The 20341-nt window shown below is 40.8% G+C and overlaps 1 protein-coding gene across 2 annotated transcripts in view; it reads right to left on the bottom strand.

The window, feature by feature from the left end:
* Positions 1 to 20341, bottom strand: part of FKBP5 (FKBP prolyl isomerase 5) — a 116438-nt gene that overhangs the window by 58543 nt on the left and 37554 nt on the right. The window contains exon 3 of one of the 2 annotated variants that reach the window (XM_052649158.1): positions 8682 to 8810. In XM_052649158.1, coding sequence (XP_052505118.1) covers positions 8682 to 8786 — 105 coding nt within the window. In that variant the 5' untranslated portion in view covers positions 8787 to 8810. The remainder of the gene's footprint in view (positions 1 to 8681; positions 8811 to 20341) is intronic. The other variant, XM_052649159.1, reaches the window with a different exon arrangement.

Below are 20341 nucleotides of genomic sequence, written 5' to 3'. Positions count from 1 at the left end.
AATCAAGAACCCAAAAATAAACCTCAGCATACACAGTTTACTCCTATTTGACAAGGGAGCCAGGAATACTCAATGAGGAACAGATAATCTCTCCAATAAAAAGTGCCAAGGAAAACTGGATAAACCCATGAGGAATAAAACTGGACCCCTATCTTACACCACTCACAAAACCTAACTCAAAGTCAACAGCAGATTTAAAACATAAGATATGAAACTACATAAAACATATAAAGGAAAACAAGGGGAAAACCTCCTTGACATTAATCCTGGCAGCCATTTTTTTGGATATGACATCAAAAGCACAAGCAACAAAAATAAATAGGTAGAACATCAAACTAAAAACGTTTTGCACAGCAGAAGAAACAATCACCAAAATGAAAAGGCAACCCATGGGGTGGGAGAAAATATCCACAAACCATGTATTTGATATCTAAAATACATACGGAACTCATGGTTATTACAAAAAAAAACCCAACAAATAACATCTGTTAATAAGGATTTGGAGAAAAGGAAACCCTTGTGCACTACTGATAGGGATGTAAACTGGGACAGCCACTATGGAGAATGGTATGAACCTTCCTCCAAAATTTAAAACTAGAACTACCATATGATCCAGCAATTCCACTCTTGGGTATAAATCCAAAGGAAATGAAATTATCTCAAAGAAATAATGAATAAAGATGTGGTATATATATGTACTGTGTTGTGTTAGTTGCTCAGTTGTGTCTGACGCCATAGACTGCAGCCCTCCAGGCTCCTCTGTCCATGGGTTTCCCAGGCAAAAATTCTGAAGCAGGTTAGCTGGTTAGCTGCTCCAGGGGGTCTTCCCAACACAGGGATCGAACCTGGATCTCCTGCATTGCAGGCAGATTCTTTACCTTCTGAGCCACCAGGGAAAGCCATATATATGTATAACAGAATATTATTCACTCACAAGAAAGGAGACCATACCATTTGTGTCAACATGGATGTACTTTGAGGACATTATGCTAAGTGAAGTCAAGTCAGAGAAACACATAAATTGTGTGATATCACATGTATGTGAAATCTAAAAGAGCTGAATTCACAGAAACAAAGAGCAGAATGATGGTTGCCAGAGGAAAGGGCATGGTGGGAAATGAGGAGATGGTGGTCAAAGGGTACAAACTTCCAAGTCATAACATGAACTAAATTCTCAGGATCTAATGTACAGAATGGTGACTGTAATTAACAACAGTGTATTACATACTTGAGAACTGCTAAGAGAATAGATCTTAAATGTTCTTACCACAAAAAAGAAATGATAATTATGTGAGGTGATGAAGGGGCTAACTAACCCTTTGGTGGGAGTCATTTCAAAACATTTAAATGTATCAAATCATCACATTATACACCTTAAACTTACATAACGTTATATTTCAATTTTATCTCAATACAGCTGGGAAAAAAAACAGTTATAATTTTAAAACTAAAAAGCTAATTTTTTAAAAAAACAGTAGAATCATTACTGCCCTCCTAGGGCTCAAGGGGAAAAAAATGTTTCCGAAAACGTTAATCTAAGAGAAATCTTTCAATATTCTGAAAGTGCTCATGTCCATGAACTGCATGCAGTACTGGGGAGCCTCGGCTGCCCCTGGAGGGCATGTGAATTTCTAGGACTATAACCAAGTAACTGGGCTGATGGAATGAAGGGCACCCAGGGAGTCAGCACTATTCACATCCACAGTAATACTGTGGTATCACTTCAGGTTTCCCCAACAAGCTGAGTTTAGTGCCTAAATCTGGAGTTGTCTTAAGAAAACAACCTAGTCTCAATTCAGTTTAAAAATGTAAGCTCAATTCAGTTTAAAAATAAAGAAATTTTATATTACTGGGCTAGTTTCTGACTGACTTCCCAGATCTGCCTTGGTCTTAAAAAAAAAAAAAATATATATATATATATATATATATATAGTTAATAAGAGACAATTACAAACATGGCACTGTATTAAATGCTTTATATAATCTTAATTCTATGACATAGGCAGTATTATTATTCAAATTTTACAAATGAGGAAACTTCATCATAGATATGTTATTAAATTGCCCTAGGTCACGGCAGTTAACAATCCTATTTAATCTTCTTTTTTTCTTCTCTCTTTTTCGGCCACTGTATAATCGTAAGGGATTTGATTTAGGTCATACCTGAATGGTCTAGCGGTTTTGCCTACTTTCTTCAATTTAAGTCTGAATTTGGCAATAAGAAGTTCATGATCTGAGCCACAGTCAGCTCCCAATCTTGTTTTTGCGGACTGTACAGAGTTTCTCCATCTTTCGTTGCAAAGAATATAATCAATCTGATTTCGGTACTGACCATCTGGTGATGTCCATGTGTAGAGTCTTATCTTGGAAGAGGGTTTGCTATGACCAGTGCATCCTCCTGGCAAAACTCTATTAGCCTTTGACCTGTCTTTTTTTTCCCAAGGCCAAATTTGCCTGTTACTCCAGGTAGCTCTTGACTTCCTACTTTTGCATTCCAGTCCCCTATAATGAAAAGGACATCTTTTTTGGGTGTTAGTTCTAGAAAGTCTTGTAGGTCTTCATAGAACCGTTCAACTTCAGCTTCTTCAGCATTACTGGTCAGGGCACAGACTTGGATTACTGTGATACTGAATGGTTTGCCTTCGAAATGGACAAAGATCATGCTGTCGTTTTTGAGACTGCATCCAAGTACTGCATTTTGGACTCTTTTGTTGACTATGAGGGCTATTCCATTTCTTCTAAGGGATGCTTGCCCACAGTAGTAGATAAAATGGTCATCTGAGTTAAACTCACCCATTCTAGTCCATTTTAGTTGCCGATTGCTAAAATGTCAATGTTCACTCTTGCCATCTCCTGTTTGACTACTTCCAATTTGCCTTGATTCAGGGACCTAACATTCCAGGTTCCTAAGCAATATTGCTCTTTACAGCACTGGACTTTACTTCCATCACCAGTCACATCCACAACTGGGTACTGTTTTTGCTTTGGCTCCGTCTCTTCATCTTTCTGGAGTTACTTCTCCACTGATCTCCAGTAGCATATTGGGCACCTACTGACCTGGGGAGTTCATCTTTCAGTGCCCTTTCTTTTTGCCTTTTCCTACTAGTTCTCAAAGGCAAGAATACTGAAGTGGTTTGCCATTCCCTTCCCCAGTGGACCACCTTTAGTCAGAACTCTCCACCAAGACTCATCCATCCTGGGTGGCCCTCCATGGCATGGCTCATGGCATCATTGAGTTAGACAAGCCTGTGGTCCATGTGATCAGATTGGTTAGTTTTCTGTGAATGTGGTTTTCAGTCTGTCAGCCCTCTGATGGAGAAGGAAAAGAGGCTTATGGAAGCTTCCTGATGGGAGAGACAGGCTAAGGGGGAAACTGGGTCTTCTTCTGATGGTCGGGGCCATGCTCAGTAAATCTTCAATCCAATTTTCTGTTATGAGGGCTGTATTCCTTCCCTGTTGTTTGATTTGAGGCCAAACTATGGAGGAGGTAATGAAGATAATGGTGACCTCCTTCAAAAGGTCCCAGGCACTGCTGCACACAGTGCCCTAAACGCTGCAGCAGGCCACCACCGACCCACGCCTCCATCGGAGACTCCTGGACACTCAGAGGCCACTCTGGACTGGTCTCTTGTGGGGTCACTGCTCCTTTCTCCTGGGTCCTGGTGTGCACAAGGTCTTGTTTGTGCCCCGCAAGAGTCTGTTTCCCCAGTCCTGTGTAAGTTCTGGCGGCTCTATGGTGGGATTAATGGCGACCTCCGCCAAGAAGGCTTATGCCATTCCCAGGTCTGCTGCACTCAGAGCCCCTGCCCAGCAGCAGTCCACTGCCGACCCATACCTCCACAGGAGACACTCACACACGGGACGGGCTCAGTCTCTGTGGGGTCTCCAGGTCCTGCTGCATACAAGGCTTGTTTGAGCCCTCCGAGCATCTCTGGCAGGTATGGGGTTTAAGTTTAAACACAATTTCACTCCTCCTACTGTCTTGTTGGGGCTTCTCCTTTGCCCTTGGATGTGGGGTACCTTTTTTTGGTGGGATTCAATATTCTCCTGTTGACAGTTGTTCAGCAGTGAGTTGTAATTTTGGAGTTCTAGCAGAAGATGATGAGTACACGTCCTTCTTCTCCACCATCTTAGTTTGTAGAATCCCTTACGATTATACAGTGGAAGTGACAAATAGATTCAAGGGATTAGATCTGATAGAGTGCCTGAAGAACTATGAATGGAAGTTCATGACCTTGATAACAGGTTGTGATCAAGACCAATCCCAAAAAAAAGAAACACAAAAAGGCAAAATGGATGTCTGAAGAAGCTAAAGGTAAAGGAGAAGAGGAAAGATATACCAATTTGAATACAGTGTACCAAAGAGCAAGGAGAGATAAGAAAGCCTTCCTCAGTGATCAATGCAAAGAAACAGAGGAAAATAACAGAATGACAAAGACTAGCGATCTCTTCAAAAAAATTAGAGATACCAAGGGAACATTTCATGCAAAGATGGGCACAATAAAGGACAGAAATCGTGTGGACCTAACAGAAGCAGAAGATATTAAGAAGAGGTGGCAAGAATACACAGAAGAACTGTACAAAAAAGATCTTCATGACCCAGATAACCACAATGGTGTGATCACTCATCTAGAGCCAGACATCCTGGAATGTGAAGTCAAGTGGGCCTTAGGAAGCATCACTACAAACAAAGCTAGTGGAGATGATGGAATTCCAGTGGAGCTATTTCAAATCCTGAAAGATGATGCTGTGAAAGGGCTGCACTCAATATGCCAGCAAATTTGGAAAACTCAGCAGTAGCCACAGGACTGGAAAAGGTGAGTTTTCATTCCAATCCCAAAGAAAGGCAATGCCAAAGAATGCTCAAACTACCACACAATTGCACTCATCTCACAGGCTAGCAAGGTAATGCTCAAAACTCTCCAAGTCAGGCTTCAGCAATACATGAACTGTGAACTTCCAGATGTTCAAGCTGGATTTAGAAAAGGCAGAGGAACCAGAGATCAAATTGCCAACATAAGCTGGATCATTGAAAAAGCAAGAGAGTTCCAGAAAAACACCTATTTCTGCTTTATTGACTACACCAAAAGCTTTTGACTGTGTGGATCACAATAAACTGTGGAAAATTCTTCAAGAGATAGGAATACCAGACCACCTGACCTGCCTCTTGAGAAATCTGTATGCAGGTCAATAAGCAACAGTTAGAACTGGACCTGGAACAACAGACTGGTTCCAAATTGGGAAAGGAATATATCAAGGTTGTACATTGTCACCCTGCTTATTTAACATATGCAGAGTACATCATGCAAAATGCTGGGCCGGATGAAGCACAAGCTGGAATCAAGACTGCCAGGAGAAATATCAATAACCTCAGATATGCAGATGACACCACCCTTATTGCAGAAAGCGAAGAACTAAAGAGTCTCTTGATGAAAGTAAAACAGGAGAGTGAAAAAGTGGGCTTAAAACTCAACATTCAGACAACTAAGATCATGGTTTTCAATCCCATCACTTCATGACAAATAGATGGGGAAACAGTGACAGACATTTTTCGGGGGGCTCCAAGATCACTGCACGTGGTGACTGCAGCCATGAAATTAAGAGACACTTGCTCCTTAGAAGAAAAGTTATGACCAACCTAGACAGCATATTAAAAAAGCAGAGAAATTACTTTGCTGACAAAGGTCCATATGGTCAAAGCTATGATTTTTTCCAGTCGTCATGTATGGATGTGAGATTTGGACTATAAAGAAAGCTGAGCACTGAAGAACTGATGCTTTTGAACTGTGGTGTTGGAGAAGACTCTTGAGAGTCCCTTGGACTGCAAGGAGATCCAACCAGTCAATCCTAAAGGAAATCAGTCCTGAATATTCATTGGAAGGACTGATGCTGAAGCTGAAACTACAACTCTTTGGCCACCTGATGTGAAGAACTGACTCGCTGAAAAGAAAAAAAGCCTGATGCTGAGAAAGATCGAAGGCGGGCAGAGAAGGTGACGACAGAGGATGAGACAGCTGCATGGAATCACTGACTAGATGGACATGAATTTGAGTAAGCTCCAGGTGCTAGTGATGGACAGGGAAGCCTGGCATGCTGCAGTCCGTGGGGTCACGAAGAGTCAGACATGACTGAGCGACTGTACTGAACTGATTTTTTGGCCATGCTGCACAGCATGCAAGATCTTAGTTTCCTGACCAGAGGCTGAACCTGTGCTCCTGCAGGAGTCTGGTGTCTTAACCACTGGACTATTATGGAAGTCCAGAGACCTATTTAATCTTAACCAAAAGCCCTATGGTGAAACCTGAGGCTTTAGACAGTGATAAATGATAAGATTTAAAGGGTTTACAATCTCAAAATGTATCTTCAGTTCAGTTCAGTTCAGTTTAGTCACTCAGTCGTGTCCGACTCTTTGCAACCCCATGAATCGCAGCACGCCAGGCCTCCCTGTCCATCACCAACTCCCGGAGTTCACCCAGACTCACGTCCATCGAGCCAGTGATGCCATCCAGCCATCTCATCCTCTGTCGTCCCATTTTCCTCCTGCCCCCAATCCCGCCCAGCACCAGAGTCTTTTCCAATGAGTCAACCCTTCGCATGAGGTGGCCAAAGTACTGGAGTTTCAGCTTTAGCATCATTCCTTCCAAAGAAATCCCAGGGTTGATCTCCTTCAGAATGGACTGGTTGGATCTCCTTGCAGTCCAACGGACTCTCAAGAGTCTTCTCCAACACCACAGTTCAAAAGCATCAATTCTTCGGGGCTCAGCTTTCTTCACAGTCCAACTCTCACATCCACACATGACTACTGGAAAAACCATAGCCTTGACTAGACGGACCTTAGTCGGCAAAGTAATGTCTGTGCTTTTGAATATACTATCTAGGTTGGTCATAACTTTTCTTCCAAGGAGTAAGCGTCTTTTAATTTCATGGCTGCAGTCACCATCTGCAGTGATTTGGGAGCCTAAAAATATAAAGTCTGACACTGTTTCCACTGTTTCCCCATCTATTTCCCATGACGTGATGGGACCGGATGCCATGATCTTCGTTTTCTGAATGCTGAGCTTTAAGCCAACTTTTTCACTCTCCTCTTTTCACTTTCATCAAGAGGCTTTTTAGTTCCTCTTCACTTTCTGCCATAAGGGTGGTGTCATCTGCATATCTGAGGTCATTGATATTTCTCCCGGCAATCTTGATTCCAGCTTGTGTTTCTTCCAGTCCAGCGTTTCTCATGATGTTTCTTACAGGGCTAAAAATCTTATTTGATTTACTCCCTAGAACAAAGCAGGGCCTGAGGCAAGTTGTTCTCTGTACCAGTGCTCTGAAAAGATAAAAGAGCAGAAGATAACAACCTGCAGAATTTCCACTGTCTTGAGAGGCATTCTGGAGTTTGGTATGAGTAATTCACAGAGCTACAAGGTTGAAAGCCCTCTGAATGAAGACAGCATGATACACATCTATAATGCTTAAGTCTTTCTTTATTTTACAAGTCTTCAAACTTTGGCTTGGCATATAGCAAGCTAACAGTAAAACATGTATATTCAGAAGAGATTGATGTTTGTGAATATGTGAAGAAAGTTTTTATGTAAGCAAGATTAGCCAAAACAAACTAAAAGAAAAATCTCATTTGCTACTGATAAGGAGATATTAAAACTCAGCTTATTGATAATAACTTTAAAAGCTTAACGTAACCTTTTCAGCAAAAAAATTAACCTTACAAAACCTGAATACATCACAACAGTGTAGGAGAAAAAAGAACTTACTATGACTAAAGCCATTTAACCTCTCTATTATATGGAATAATAGCACATATATCTTCCATATATAAATGGGAGAATCAAATGTGCTGTCTCAAAAGACCACTGTGAGGTTTAAAAAAAAAACGCATGTAAACATAATTACAGAGTGAAAAAAGTGTTTTTAAGGAGGAATACTAATTCAAAAGTGAGATACACTCTCTGATTAAAGCTCAAAAAAGTGTTTTCATTACACACAGAAACTCTATGTAAAAAACAAATCCTTTTGAACTTTGCAAGTTAACTTTTTTTTCCTTTTAAGAAAGTCTTTTAAATTGTCATTAGCTAGCTTTAATATTCTTAAATATTAAAATAATCACCCATTTATACTCTGGTGAGAATAGAGAGAGACAGTCTTTTTGGAGTCAGACATAACATAAATCCTCAGACCTGCATTTACTGAGATATATGATTTGGGGCAAGTTAATTTACATAGCTGGCCCTCAGCCTTACTATCTCTAATCTGGGATTAAAAATAAACCTGCAGTTATAAAGACCAAATGAGAATGAGTTCTTCGCATCAGGTGGCCAAATGAGCTGTAGCATTTGGTACTTAGTAAGCCTCAATAAACATAATCCATCTCAATGCTCAGTTGCTCAGTCATGTTTGACTCTCTGAGATCCCATGGACTGTAGTCCACCAGGCTCCTCTGTTCATGGGATTCTCCAGGCAAGAATACTGGAGTGGGCTGCCATTTTCCCCTCCAGGGGATCTTCCCAACCCAGAGATGGAACCCGCATCTCTTGCGTCTCCTGCATAGTCAGGCAGATTCTTTACAACTGCACCACTTGGGAAGCCCCAATCCATCTCCACCTCCAGCCAAAAACAAAAAAAGATTTTTATTAACAACCTTTCCAGATAGCAAATTTCCTTACATGTCATGGCCTCACCTTTAATACTCCTCTATCTTTCTTGGAGGTAATATCCTCTCCCTGTTCAGCAACAGCTGCTGCAGGGCCTTCTCCATTGTTCTTGGCAGCTTCATCAGTAGTCATTGTCTTTCAAAAGCAGACAACCTGCTGAGAAGAAACACACTTTAGCTAGAAGTATCACTTCAGTATGTATCTTAAAATGTCCCTAGAAACTGAGCTTTACCTGACCCAAGATTTATATACGGCCAGTAAGGTTAAACACCAAAAAGGAAAATAAAAACATTTGCTATGAGCATGTACTGATGTCATGAGGCACGTAAATAAAACATCATCCAAATCTTCAATTTCCCATCTAGCTCTGGTCCCAAATTAGAGAGCAGCACAAGTCAGGCTTGGCAGTGATTATACTCCTTAGCATGATTACACATTGAGAAGTAGTCCTTTCAGAACTTGAAAATGTCCTTTTCCTCTAGCCATATTCTTGACAGAATTAAGAACTTATCAGGTGATCTGATAAAAGAAAAGGCAATCTATCACAGTGGAAAATAGGAAAAGGTTTTAGGAAATGATAGACCCCAGTCTGAGCCTCAGCTCCAGCCATATGCTTGATATTTGTCAACCTACTTAAGATCACTGAGCCTCAGTTCCACGTCCATAGTTCATAGAGTTACTATGAGGCATTAATGAGATAACAAATGTTAAGGGATGAGCACAAAGTCATAACTTAAAAGTGTAAACATTTATCATGATGATTATTGGTTCTTTTATAGAGCCACATTTTTCATTTCCTGCTCAAATTTTCCTACAGAATGTTCCTCTTCTCTACCATGACACTCAACGCCTTCTACAACATGACCCTAACCTATGTTTCAGGTCGAGCCGCCACTCCTTTCTTTACTTTCTCACATGCAGCTCATGCTCTAGCCAACCCAGACCAGGCTTCTCCTGCAACAAGTCCTGTGCTTTCCCATCTCCATACTTTGGGCATTCTTTTTCTTTCCCACTCTTCCCACGCAAATGCTACCTTCATTGTACCAACTTTAACCTTCTATTTTGCAGTTGTCTGCCCTTTACTTTCTTAGCTCTTCCACTGATTTGTTTTCTATAATATATTCATAAGAAGACACATGCATTGGATTGAAGAGACCTTTAAATTTTTTCTTAATATGTATATTTTACTGAAGAATAGTTGACTTAACAGTGTTTCAGGTGCACAAGGTGATCAGTTATACATATACACATATATAATTTTTGAAATTATTTTCCAACATAGGTTATTACTAGACACTGACTGTTATGACCAACCTAGATAGCATATTCAAAAGCACAGACATTACTTTGCCGACTAAGGTGCGTCTAGTCAAGGCTATGGTTTTTCCAGTAGTCATGTGTGGACGTGAGAGTTGGACTGTGAAGAAACCTGAGCCCCGAAGAATTGATGCTTTTGAACTGTGGTGTTGGAGAAGACTCTTGAGAGTCCGTTGGACTGCAAGGAGATCCAACCAGTCCATTCTGAAGGAGATCAACCCTGGGATTTCTTTGGAAGGAATGATGCTAAAGCTGAAACTCCAGTACTTTGGCCACCTCATGCGAAGAGTTGACTCACTGGAAAAGACTCTGGTGCTGGGAGGGACTGGGGGCAGGAGGAAAAGGGGACGACAGAGGATGAGATGGCTGGATGGCATCACTGGCTCGACGGACGTGAGTTTGAGTGAACTCTGGGAGACGGTGATGGACAGGGAGGCCTGGCGTGCTGCGATTCATGGGGTCACAAAGAGTCGGACACGACTGAGCGACTGAACTGACTGACTGACTATATAGTTCCCTGTGCTATACAATAAACCTTTGTTGTTGCATATCTATGTTTTTAATTAGAAATTTAGCATTCTATTCATACTAAGTCAAACAAGTGGAATCAAAATGTCATAAAATTTATAGTTAGGCAAAAATTCTAAGTTTTCTGAAATATATATATTCTACATATTGTTTTTACATATATGTGTACAAAACTTTTCTACTACAGTTGATAAAGGCTTGAGAAAGAACATCAAAAAACAAAAAAGAAGAGATGGAAAAACTGGAAAACAAACTAAATGAAATAGTTTGCACTGAATAGTTTGCACTGAAGGAGCACTGAATATGAAATAGAAAAAGTGGAACAAACTAGATAAAAGTAAAAGATCATCATACAGTTCAGCTGTTTTCAAACATGGCTGCTCATTAGAAACATATCTGGAGCTCTGAAGGAAAAAAAGCAATACCTGGGCATTTTTATTTTTCAAAAATTCCAATAATTCTGATATGCATCTGGATTTTAAAAAGTGATTACAGCTTTTTCTATTGAATGGTGGTTTTGGTGATATAGAGTTCTATTGTTTTTCTGTTGACCAGTCACAATACAATGGTATTAAGTAATAGTTGCACAATCACAACAGTAAGAGATGTTTATCAGTTTTCACAATCAAAAGAAACAAAAAGAACAGTTTTCATACTCAATAGCCAGACCAAAGATAGAAGACTGATACAATTGCAAGCCATAATGGAAACATGACTAACCTGGCAATATAAAATAATTATATACAATCTGGGGGGGTGGTCAAGCAGAGTGAAGTGGTAAGTAGAACTGCACACATGCACATGTTTTCATCTGCCCAGCCAGTCTATGTCTGGTGCCTTTAATCCATTTACATTTAAGGTAATTATCAATATGTAAGATCCATTACCATTTTCTTAACTGTTTCGGGTTTATTTTCTGCAGGTCTCTTCCTTCTCTTGTGTTTCCTGCCTAGAAAAGTTCCTCTAGCATTTGTTGTAAAGCTGGTTTGGTGGTGCTAAACTCTCTTAACTTCTGATTGTCTGGAAAGCTTTTGATTTCTCCATCAAATCTGAAGGAGAGTCTTGCTGGGTAGAGTATTCTTGGTTGTAGGTTCTTCCTCTTTCATCACTTTAAAATGCCATTCCCTTCCGGCTTGCAGAGTTTCTGGTGAAAAATCAGCTGATAGCCTGACGGGAGTTCCCCTATATGTTGTCATTTTCCCTTGTTGCTTTTAGTATTTTATGTCTTTAATTTTTGTCAGTTTGATTACTATGTCTCGATGTGTTCCTCCTTGGATTTATATGCTGCCTGGGACTCTCCACTTCCTGGACTGCTGACTATTTCCTTCCCCATGTTAAGGAGTTTTCAGCTATCATCTCTTCACCTATTTTCTCAGGTCTTCTCTTTCTCTTCTCCTTTTGGGACCCCTATAATGTGAATGTTGGTGCATTTAATGTTGTCCCAGAGATCTCTTCGCCTGTCTTCAATTCTTTTCGTTCTTTTTTTCTATATTCTGTTTTGCGGCAGTGATTCCACCATTCTGTCTTCCAGGTCACTTACCCATTCTTCTGCCTTAGGTATTCTGCTATTGACTCCTTCTAGTGTATTTATTCATTTGTCTGTTTGTTCTTTAGTTCTTCTCAGTTCAGCTCAGTTGCTCTTTTGTGTTCACCTCTTTGCAACCCCATGGACTGTAGCACGCCAGGCTTCCCTGACCATCACCAACTCCTGGAGCTTATTCAAACTCATGTTCATCAAGTCAGTGATGCCATCCAACCATCTCATCCTCTGTCGTCCCCTTCTCCTCCTGCCTTCAATCTTTCCCAGCATCAAGGTCTTTTCCAGTGAGTCAGTTCTTCACATCAGGTGGCCAAAGTATTGGAGCTTCAGCATCAGTCCTTCCAATGAATATTCAGGACTGATTTCCTTTAGGATTGACTGGTTTGATTTCCCTGCAGTCCAAGAGACTCTCAAGAGTCTTCTCCAACACCACAGTTCAAAAGTATCAACTTTTCAGCACTAAGCTTTCTTTATGGTCCAATTCTCACATCCATACATGATTACCAGAAAAACCATAGCTTTGACTAGACGGACCTTTGTCAGTGAAGTAATGTCTCCATTTTTTAATATATTGTCTAGGTTGGTCATTGTTTTTCTTCCTAGGAGCAAGCATCTTTTAATTTCATGACTGCAGTCACCATCTGCAGTGATTTTGGAGCCCCCCCCAAATAAAGTCTGTCACTGTTTCCATTGTTTTCCCACCTATTTGCCACGAAGTGATGGGACTCGATGCCATGATCTTCATTTTTTGGATGTTGAGCTTTTTAAGCCAGCTTTTTCACTCTCCTCTTTCACCTTTCCCAAGAGGCTCTTCAGTTCTTCTTTCCTTTCTGCCATAAGGGTGGTGTCATCTGTATATCTGAGGTTATTGATATTTCTCCCAGCAATCTTGATTCCAGCTTGTGCTTCATTCAGCCCAGCATTTTGCATGACGTACTCTGCATATAAGTTAAAAAAGCAGGGTGACAATATACAGCCTTGACGTACTTCTTTCCCAATTTGGCAGTCCATTGTTCCATGTCCAGTTCTAAGTGTTGCTTCTTGATCTGCATACAGATTTCTCAGGAGGCAGGTCAGGTGGTCTGGTATTCCTATCTCTTTTAACAATTTTCCATAGTTTGTTGTGATCCACACAGTCAAAGGCTTTGGCATAGTCAGTAAAAAAGAAGTAGATGTTTTTCTGGAACTCTCTTGCTTTTTCAATGATCCAATGGATGTTGGCAATTTGATCTCTGGTTCCTCTACCTTTTCTAAATCCAGTTTGAACATTGGAAGTTCTCAGTTCACATACTGTTGAAGCCTGGCCTGAAGAATTTTGAGCATTACTTTGCTAGTGTGTGAGATAAGTACAATTGTGCAGCAGTTTGGAAATTCTTTGGCATTGTCTTTCTTTGGGATTGGAATTAAAATTGACCTTTCCCAGTCCTGTGGCCACTGCTGAGTTTTCCAAATTTGCTGGCATATTGAGTGCAGCACTTTCACAGCATCATCTTTTAGGATTTCAAATAGCTCAGCTGGAATTCTATCACCTCCACTAGCTTAGTTCTTCTAGGTCTTTGATAAAACATTTCTTTCATCTTCTCCATTGTTTTCCCAAGATTCTGGATTATCTTCACTATCACTATTCTGAATTCTTTTCTGGAAGGTTGCCATCTCCACTTCATTTAGTTGTTTTTCTGGGGTTTTATCTAGTCCCTTCATCTGGGACATAACTTTCTGCTTTGTCATTCTAATGAACTTTTTGTAATGTGCTTTTTGTTTTAGCTGCTGTGGGACTGTGGTTCTTTTTGCTTCTTCTGTCTGACCTCTGATGGAGGAGGCTAAGAGGCTTGTGCAAGCTTCCTGATGGGAGGGAGTGGTGGTGGGAAAAACTGAGTCTTGCTCTGATGAGCAGGGCCTTACTCAGTAAAGCTTTAATTCAACTATCTGCTGATGAGTGGGGTTGCACTCCCTCCCTGGCAGTTGTTTGGCCTGAGACAAATCAGCCCTGGGCTCTATAGTACAGTTAACAGGGACCTTCAAAAGGACTTACACCAAGGGGAACATTGCCCCCGTCCCTGAGGCGAGCCCCTGCCAACCCATGCCTCCACAGGACACCCTCCAACACCAGCAGGGAGTTTTGGTTCAGCCTCCTGTGGGGTCACTGCTCCTTTCCTCTAGATCTTGGTGTGCACAAGATTTTGTTTGTGCCCTCCAAGACTGGAGTCTCTGTTTCCCCCAGGCCTGTGGAGGTCCTGTAATCCAATCCTGCTGGCCTTCAGGGTCAGATTCCCTGGGGATCCCCAGTCACTTTGCTGGATCCCCAGCTCACCCACCTGGCAGGTATGAGACTTGATTTTATCATGACTGCATCCCTCCTGCCATCACGCGGCAGCTTCTTCTTTGTCTTGGGACATGGGATCTCTCTCTTTGGTGGGCTGCACCGTCCTCCTGTCAATGGCTGTTGAACAGCTAGTTGGGATTTTGGTGTTCTTGCAGGAGATGAGCACACATCCTTCCAGTCTGCCATCTTGAACCAGAAGGCCCAGATTTAAGAGATCCTTAAGAGCAGGGTCATGGTTTGTCCTTATTTAGATTCTCCAGAACACCTCTACCTTTTAGACTGGTAAGACAGAAAGGGCAAGGAATTTGGAGCTCCTTATAAGCTGTGTGATGTTGCTTACTTTTAATTTCTCCAAGCCTTTTTTCTCTACCTGTGTAATCAGAATAAAAGTAATATCTACTTTCACAGAGCGACCTTTTGGATTAAATGGTATAATGTATATGTTAAAAGTATACTAGCTCTTATTATCATCAATCATCTAAAATGACAGATACCTTTTCATGCAAGGCAAATACTGAAAAGCTAATCAACAGACAAAACAAAAAACACCTCACTGCCTGCTGTCATGATGAATTCCCTAATAGGTCTTGTGGCTGAGCAGGAAAAGTCAAGACTTAGTAACTTCCACAGTTATTCGATATTAGGCTAATAATGGACGTTAAGGCTCCCTAAGTCACTGTGGGATCCTCTTGCCTACACAGTCAAAAAGAACTATTTTATACTTGTGACAAATGTCTTATTGATAAACCTGATGATTAAACAACTAAATGTATCTTAACTCACTTCCAGTTGACCTAAACTTACTTCAATGTCAACAAAGACACAAATCAAACTTTGCTGTACTCAAAAATCTTCAAAGAGAACACCAAAAACCAGGGGCTAAGCCCCTTTGCTTTATTTACTAGTACAGTTTATACCAGACACCAAAGATCCAAATGCTTGGCTCAGGGTAAGGGAAAGGTCAGAACAAAGTGTTCTCAAACAAACAACAACAAAAACTAAGTACCTAGTTGTTGTATGTGATGCCAGGCAAGACAGGAAAATTAGATGAACAAGATTGGTACCCAAATTCCAGTAACCTACCACTCACAAAACACTTCTCTCATGCACAGAAATTTGCAGAAAGCACTTCAAAAACAGGGAGAAAAGATCTTTTAAACATTTTGGAGGTCGGGCTTTACAGATACACTGACATCCATCAGTAAACCCCTAGGGAAACCACATCAATAAACAAGTTAAAATCATCAAGTGAAAGGTTATTAGGGAAGAGAACAGTCAGAGGGTCTCAAAGCATGACCCTGTAGACTACTTATACTTAAAAAAAGGAAACGGGCTTTCCAGTGGGGTGGTCTGATCACACAAGTAACCTACATCATGACCAAACTCTGCATCTTCTTCATTAACACAAGCTGGTATCACTGTGCCTCCCGCTGTGTTGTAGGAGTATACAAGTGGCATTCCTACCAAACATATATAACCTGAAACTAAGCAAGAAGACAAGACAAAATTAGGGTGTGGAACATTCTACAAGACAACTGGCTTAGACTCCTCAAAATGGTAATGTTATAAAAGAAAGAAAAGTTAAAGAAAGGAAAGGGACTGCTCTGGTTTTAAAAAGACTGAAGAGACACAACCACCAAATGCAATGTGCGATCCTTGGCTAAATACTGGATTAGGACGAACAAAAATTTACAGAAGCAAATTTTGAGGAGAATTAGGAAAATCTGGAAAAACAGACTATACATTACCTTACTATTATTGTATAATGTTAGCTTTCTAGAGTGTGATATAGTATTGTGGTTCTGTATAGAACAATCTCCTCTTTCTTAGAGGAGACATGCCAAAGCACTTAGGGATGAGGTGCCATGATGTGTGCCTCTTACTTTCAAATTATTTGACAGCCTGTGTGAGCACAAACAGCTAAAAACAAAGCATAAATACAACACATCCAAAGGCAAGGCCTTTCTTTTGAACGTTCGTCATTGGGTGATCAGCTAAATTTTCAGATGAAAACTCTGTGATTCAAAAAAACATTTTCCTTTGGTTCTAACCCACCCCTTTGGAAACAGTGGCTTGCTAAAATTCAAATAAATAGGGAGCTTGTATACACTGATTTGCAAGCTTTACAAATCTCATTTGATAAAGGAATTTGCTCTTCAGTTTTGATTCTAACACTTGAAGGGATACAAATAAACTTTGTGACCTGAAAATGATTTTGACCAGTATGGAGTCCATGTGGAAACAAGTAGCACAAATAATTAAAACACAAAGATAAAAACCAAACTAAAGCTTTGTTGAACTTTCAAAGGCAGATGAATCTGGAAGAATAAATAAATAAACTGAACTTTCTAAGTACTTACCCTTAATTCCAGTTATGCCATCTGATACAGATTTTTGTATCAGACAAAACAAAAACCTCTCTGATCCAGTGTTACATGAAAAAAAGGCTGTAAGAACAGATAATTCCTAAAAACCAATTGGACACACTGAGAAAGTTTCACTTTTTTTAATAAGAGAGCTGTGTGTTCATTCCCTACCCTACATTTATTCTGGATTTAAAATCACTCTGTAGCTATGGATATTAATCTATGATAAAGCTCACTGTTCTGAACTGTCCAAAGGGGGAAATTGCTGCCCAGTGCCTCAGGAAGAGAACACACAGTTCGTTCTGTTATGGATAAGCATGCACTCTCCAGAGTGCTCGTCAGCAACCACCTGAGACAGAACAGGAAAATGAGACTATGCTGAGCATTTCATCAACAGTGCACTGAAAACTTCAACTTACCTAACTATATTGTCATATTCCCCCAAGTGAGAATCATTCTAAAGGTTTATCCACTAATTAACCTTGCATATTACGTACTCTACTCACTGTTCTCTTCGTTAAAATATAGGTATCTTGTATCAAAGATTATCCTACTGTCTAGCAACAGTTCAGAAAGAAGGCAGAAAAGAATAGAGAAACTGGCTACTTTGGTAGGAGCACAGAAAACTGCATTTTTAAGTACCACGTATGTCTGGGCCATAAAGGTTTTCAGTCTCCTAAAACTAAAGCACAAAAGGAAGAAAACACAAGGAAGGGCTTAAGACTGAATGCAGTATAAGTGCATCCTAATTTTGAGAATATTCAGGTAAAGATGAACTGGAAAGCCTTCATTTTACTTTTAATACCCGGCCAGTAACATTCAAGTCCAGTCACAGAGGAGTTATCCATCTATAGACAATACACACATATAAAAGAGAGGATATACACACACGCACAGGAAACAACACCAAATGTATAGACTATACATCTATATGAAATCACATACTGTGTTTATTCACCTATGTCCCTCCAGTTATTTGCTTCTTTACACCGGGGTGGGGAACGAAGAGATGACAAAAAACACTCAAAGATATGTTCATACATTTACTTCTCCTCCTTTAAAAAAGAAACTTGCAAGAACATATGCAAACAACCAGTAAGTACATGAAAAGATGTTCAATGTCATTATTCATAAAGGAAATGCAAATCATAATCACAATAAGATACCACTTCACACCCATTCAGTTCAGTTGCTCAGTCCTGTCTGACTCTTTAAGTGAAAATGAAGTCGCTCAGTTGTGTCCGACTCTTTGCGACCCCACGGACTGTAGCCTACCAGGCTCCTCCCCCCATGGGATTCTCCAGACAAGAGTACTGGAGTGGGTTGCCATTTCCTTCTCCAGGGGATCTTCCCGACCCAGGGATCAAACCCAGGTCTCCCGCATTCCAGGCAGATGCTTTAACCTCTGAGCCACCAGGGAAGCCCTGTCCGACTCTTTGCGACCCCATGAATCGCAGCACGCCAGGCCTCCTGTCCATCACCAACTCCCCGAGTTCACTCAAACTTACGTCCATCGAGTCCGTGATGCCATCCAGCCATCTCATCCTCTGTCGTCCCCTTTTCCTCCTGCCCCCAATCCCTCCCAGCATCACAGTCTTTTCCAATGAGTCAACTCTTCGCATGAGGTGGCCAAAGTACTGGAGTTTCAGCTTTAGCATCATTCCTTCCAAAGAACACCCAGGGCTGATCTCCTTCAGAATGGACTGGTTGGATCTCCTTGCAGTCCAAGGGACTCTCAAGAGTCTTCTCCAACACCACACTTCAAAAGCATCAATTCTTTGGCGCTCAGCTTTCTTCACAGTCCCACTCTCACATCCATACATGACCACTGGAAAAACCACAGCCTTGACTAGACGGACCTTTGTTGGCAAAGTAATGTCCCTGCTTTTGAATATGCTATCTAGGTCGGTCATAACTTTCCTTCCATTAGGATAGTTATTATCAAAAAAGGGAAAGTGCTGGTGAAGATGTAGAGCAATCGGAACCCTCACGCACTGCTGGTAGTAATGTAAAATGGTGCAGCTTCTGTGGAAAGGTTTAGTGGTTCCTCAAAATATTAAACATAGAATTACCATAGGATTCAGCCATTCCACTCCTGGATATGTACCCAAAAGAAGTAAAACCAGAGACTCAAACAGGTATAGCAGTATTATGCACAAAAGGCAAAAGCTTAGAAAAAAAATCCAAGTGTCCATAAACAAAATATGGTTATGTGTACAGTATGAATTATATATTGTTAAAATGAATATCATCTGGCCATAAAAAGGAATGCAATCCTGATACAGACTACAACATGGAGGAACCTGAAGATGTTATGCTAAGTAAAGTAAGACACAAAAGGACAAATATTGTATAATTTTACATATATGAAATATATAGAATAGGCAAGTTAACAGAAACAGAAAACAGAATAGAGATTACCAGGGGCTGGGAGAGTGGAGAATAGAGAGTGGTGGTTTAATGGATACAGAGTGTCTTTGGGGGGAGATATAAAGGCTCTGGAAAAGAGTGGTGATAACTGCTCAGCAATGTGAAGTACGTAATGCCACTGCACTGTACATTTAAACACAGCTCTCTCCTTAGTCCTCTGACCTTCCTCTTAATTGAGGATGCCTTCTGCATTTCCAGTGCAATCCCAAAGTTCTGAGTCGAGCCTCCAGAAGCGTTCTGCATCAATTCTGGAGGGAGAGACCAAAGATTCTGCGATGTCCAATCATAAAGACGGGAGAGGAAAGAGAATCCTAAATTGAACTACTGCTTGATAGCTACAAATTGCTTCCGCCTTTATTGTCTCTCTCAGATGCATACAATGCTTTGGTAAATTCACTTTTCCCAGTAATTACTGAAGAAGCAAAGTTAACAGACCAAATTTATAGTTACTCCTGTCACTAACCATCTACTTGGGTAAATTACTGTTCTTAAGTAGGAGACAACGAGTTAAATTAGTATTAAAATAAAACAAAACAAAAAATCTAGAAAACACAAGAACATCCAAATGCCAAATGCTGAAAGACAGGACCAAGGTCAACTTTCTCCCTCTGAAATGGCACTGGAGAGACAGAAAAACTTACAAAGCTCTGAGCTTGAAAACAAGAAAAAGTGTATCACTGAACTAGAAAGCAGAAGAGATCAGTCCCAAGGAAAGAACAAGGAGCAAACTGCCTTCTAAACACCAACTTTAACAGCTCTTCCCAAGGGAACCTGGACAACCTCCCAAAGAGCAGAGAAATTAAGCAGAGCCCCACCTGGGGGCAGCAGATGCAGTGCTCCATCAACTAGGCCAGGCAGGCTTCCCTCCTTCCCAAATGCACAAAGTGGCTCCCATTTTCTTCTATAAAGAGGTCAAATTTTTCTTTATTCCAGGGGTTCAGCTACACCACTAGGATATATATGATATCTGTCTTCTTTCCTTCATCCGTGCAAGAGCCTTAACATCCTGGTCCTTAAACACTGAAAACAAGTCTCTGAGGATCTCAGGGAAGTACCTACTATTTCTTTGCCCTCAATGTCTGTCCTCTGCTTCCAGAAGTATTATTAGACAGACTCGGGTATCAGTTAAGTTCAGTCGTGTCCGACTCCTTGCGACCCCATGAATCGCACACAGCACGCCAGG

The sequence above is a fragment of the Budorcas taxicolor genome, chromosome 11 (assembly GCF_023091745.1).
Source record: "Budorcas taxicolor isolate Tak-1 chromosome 11, Takin1.1, whole genome shotgun sequence".
Lineage (NCBI taxonomy): Eukaryota > Metazoa > Chordata > Mammalia > Artiodactyla > Bovidae > Budorcas > Budorcas taxicolor.
This window is presented reverse-complemented; position numbering and strand designations above follow the sequence as displayed.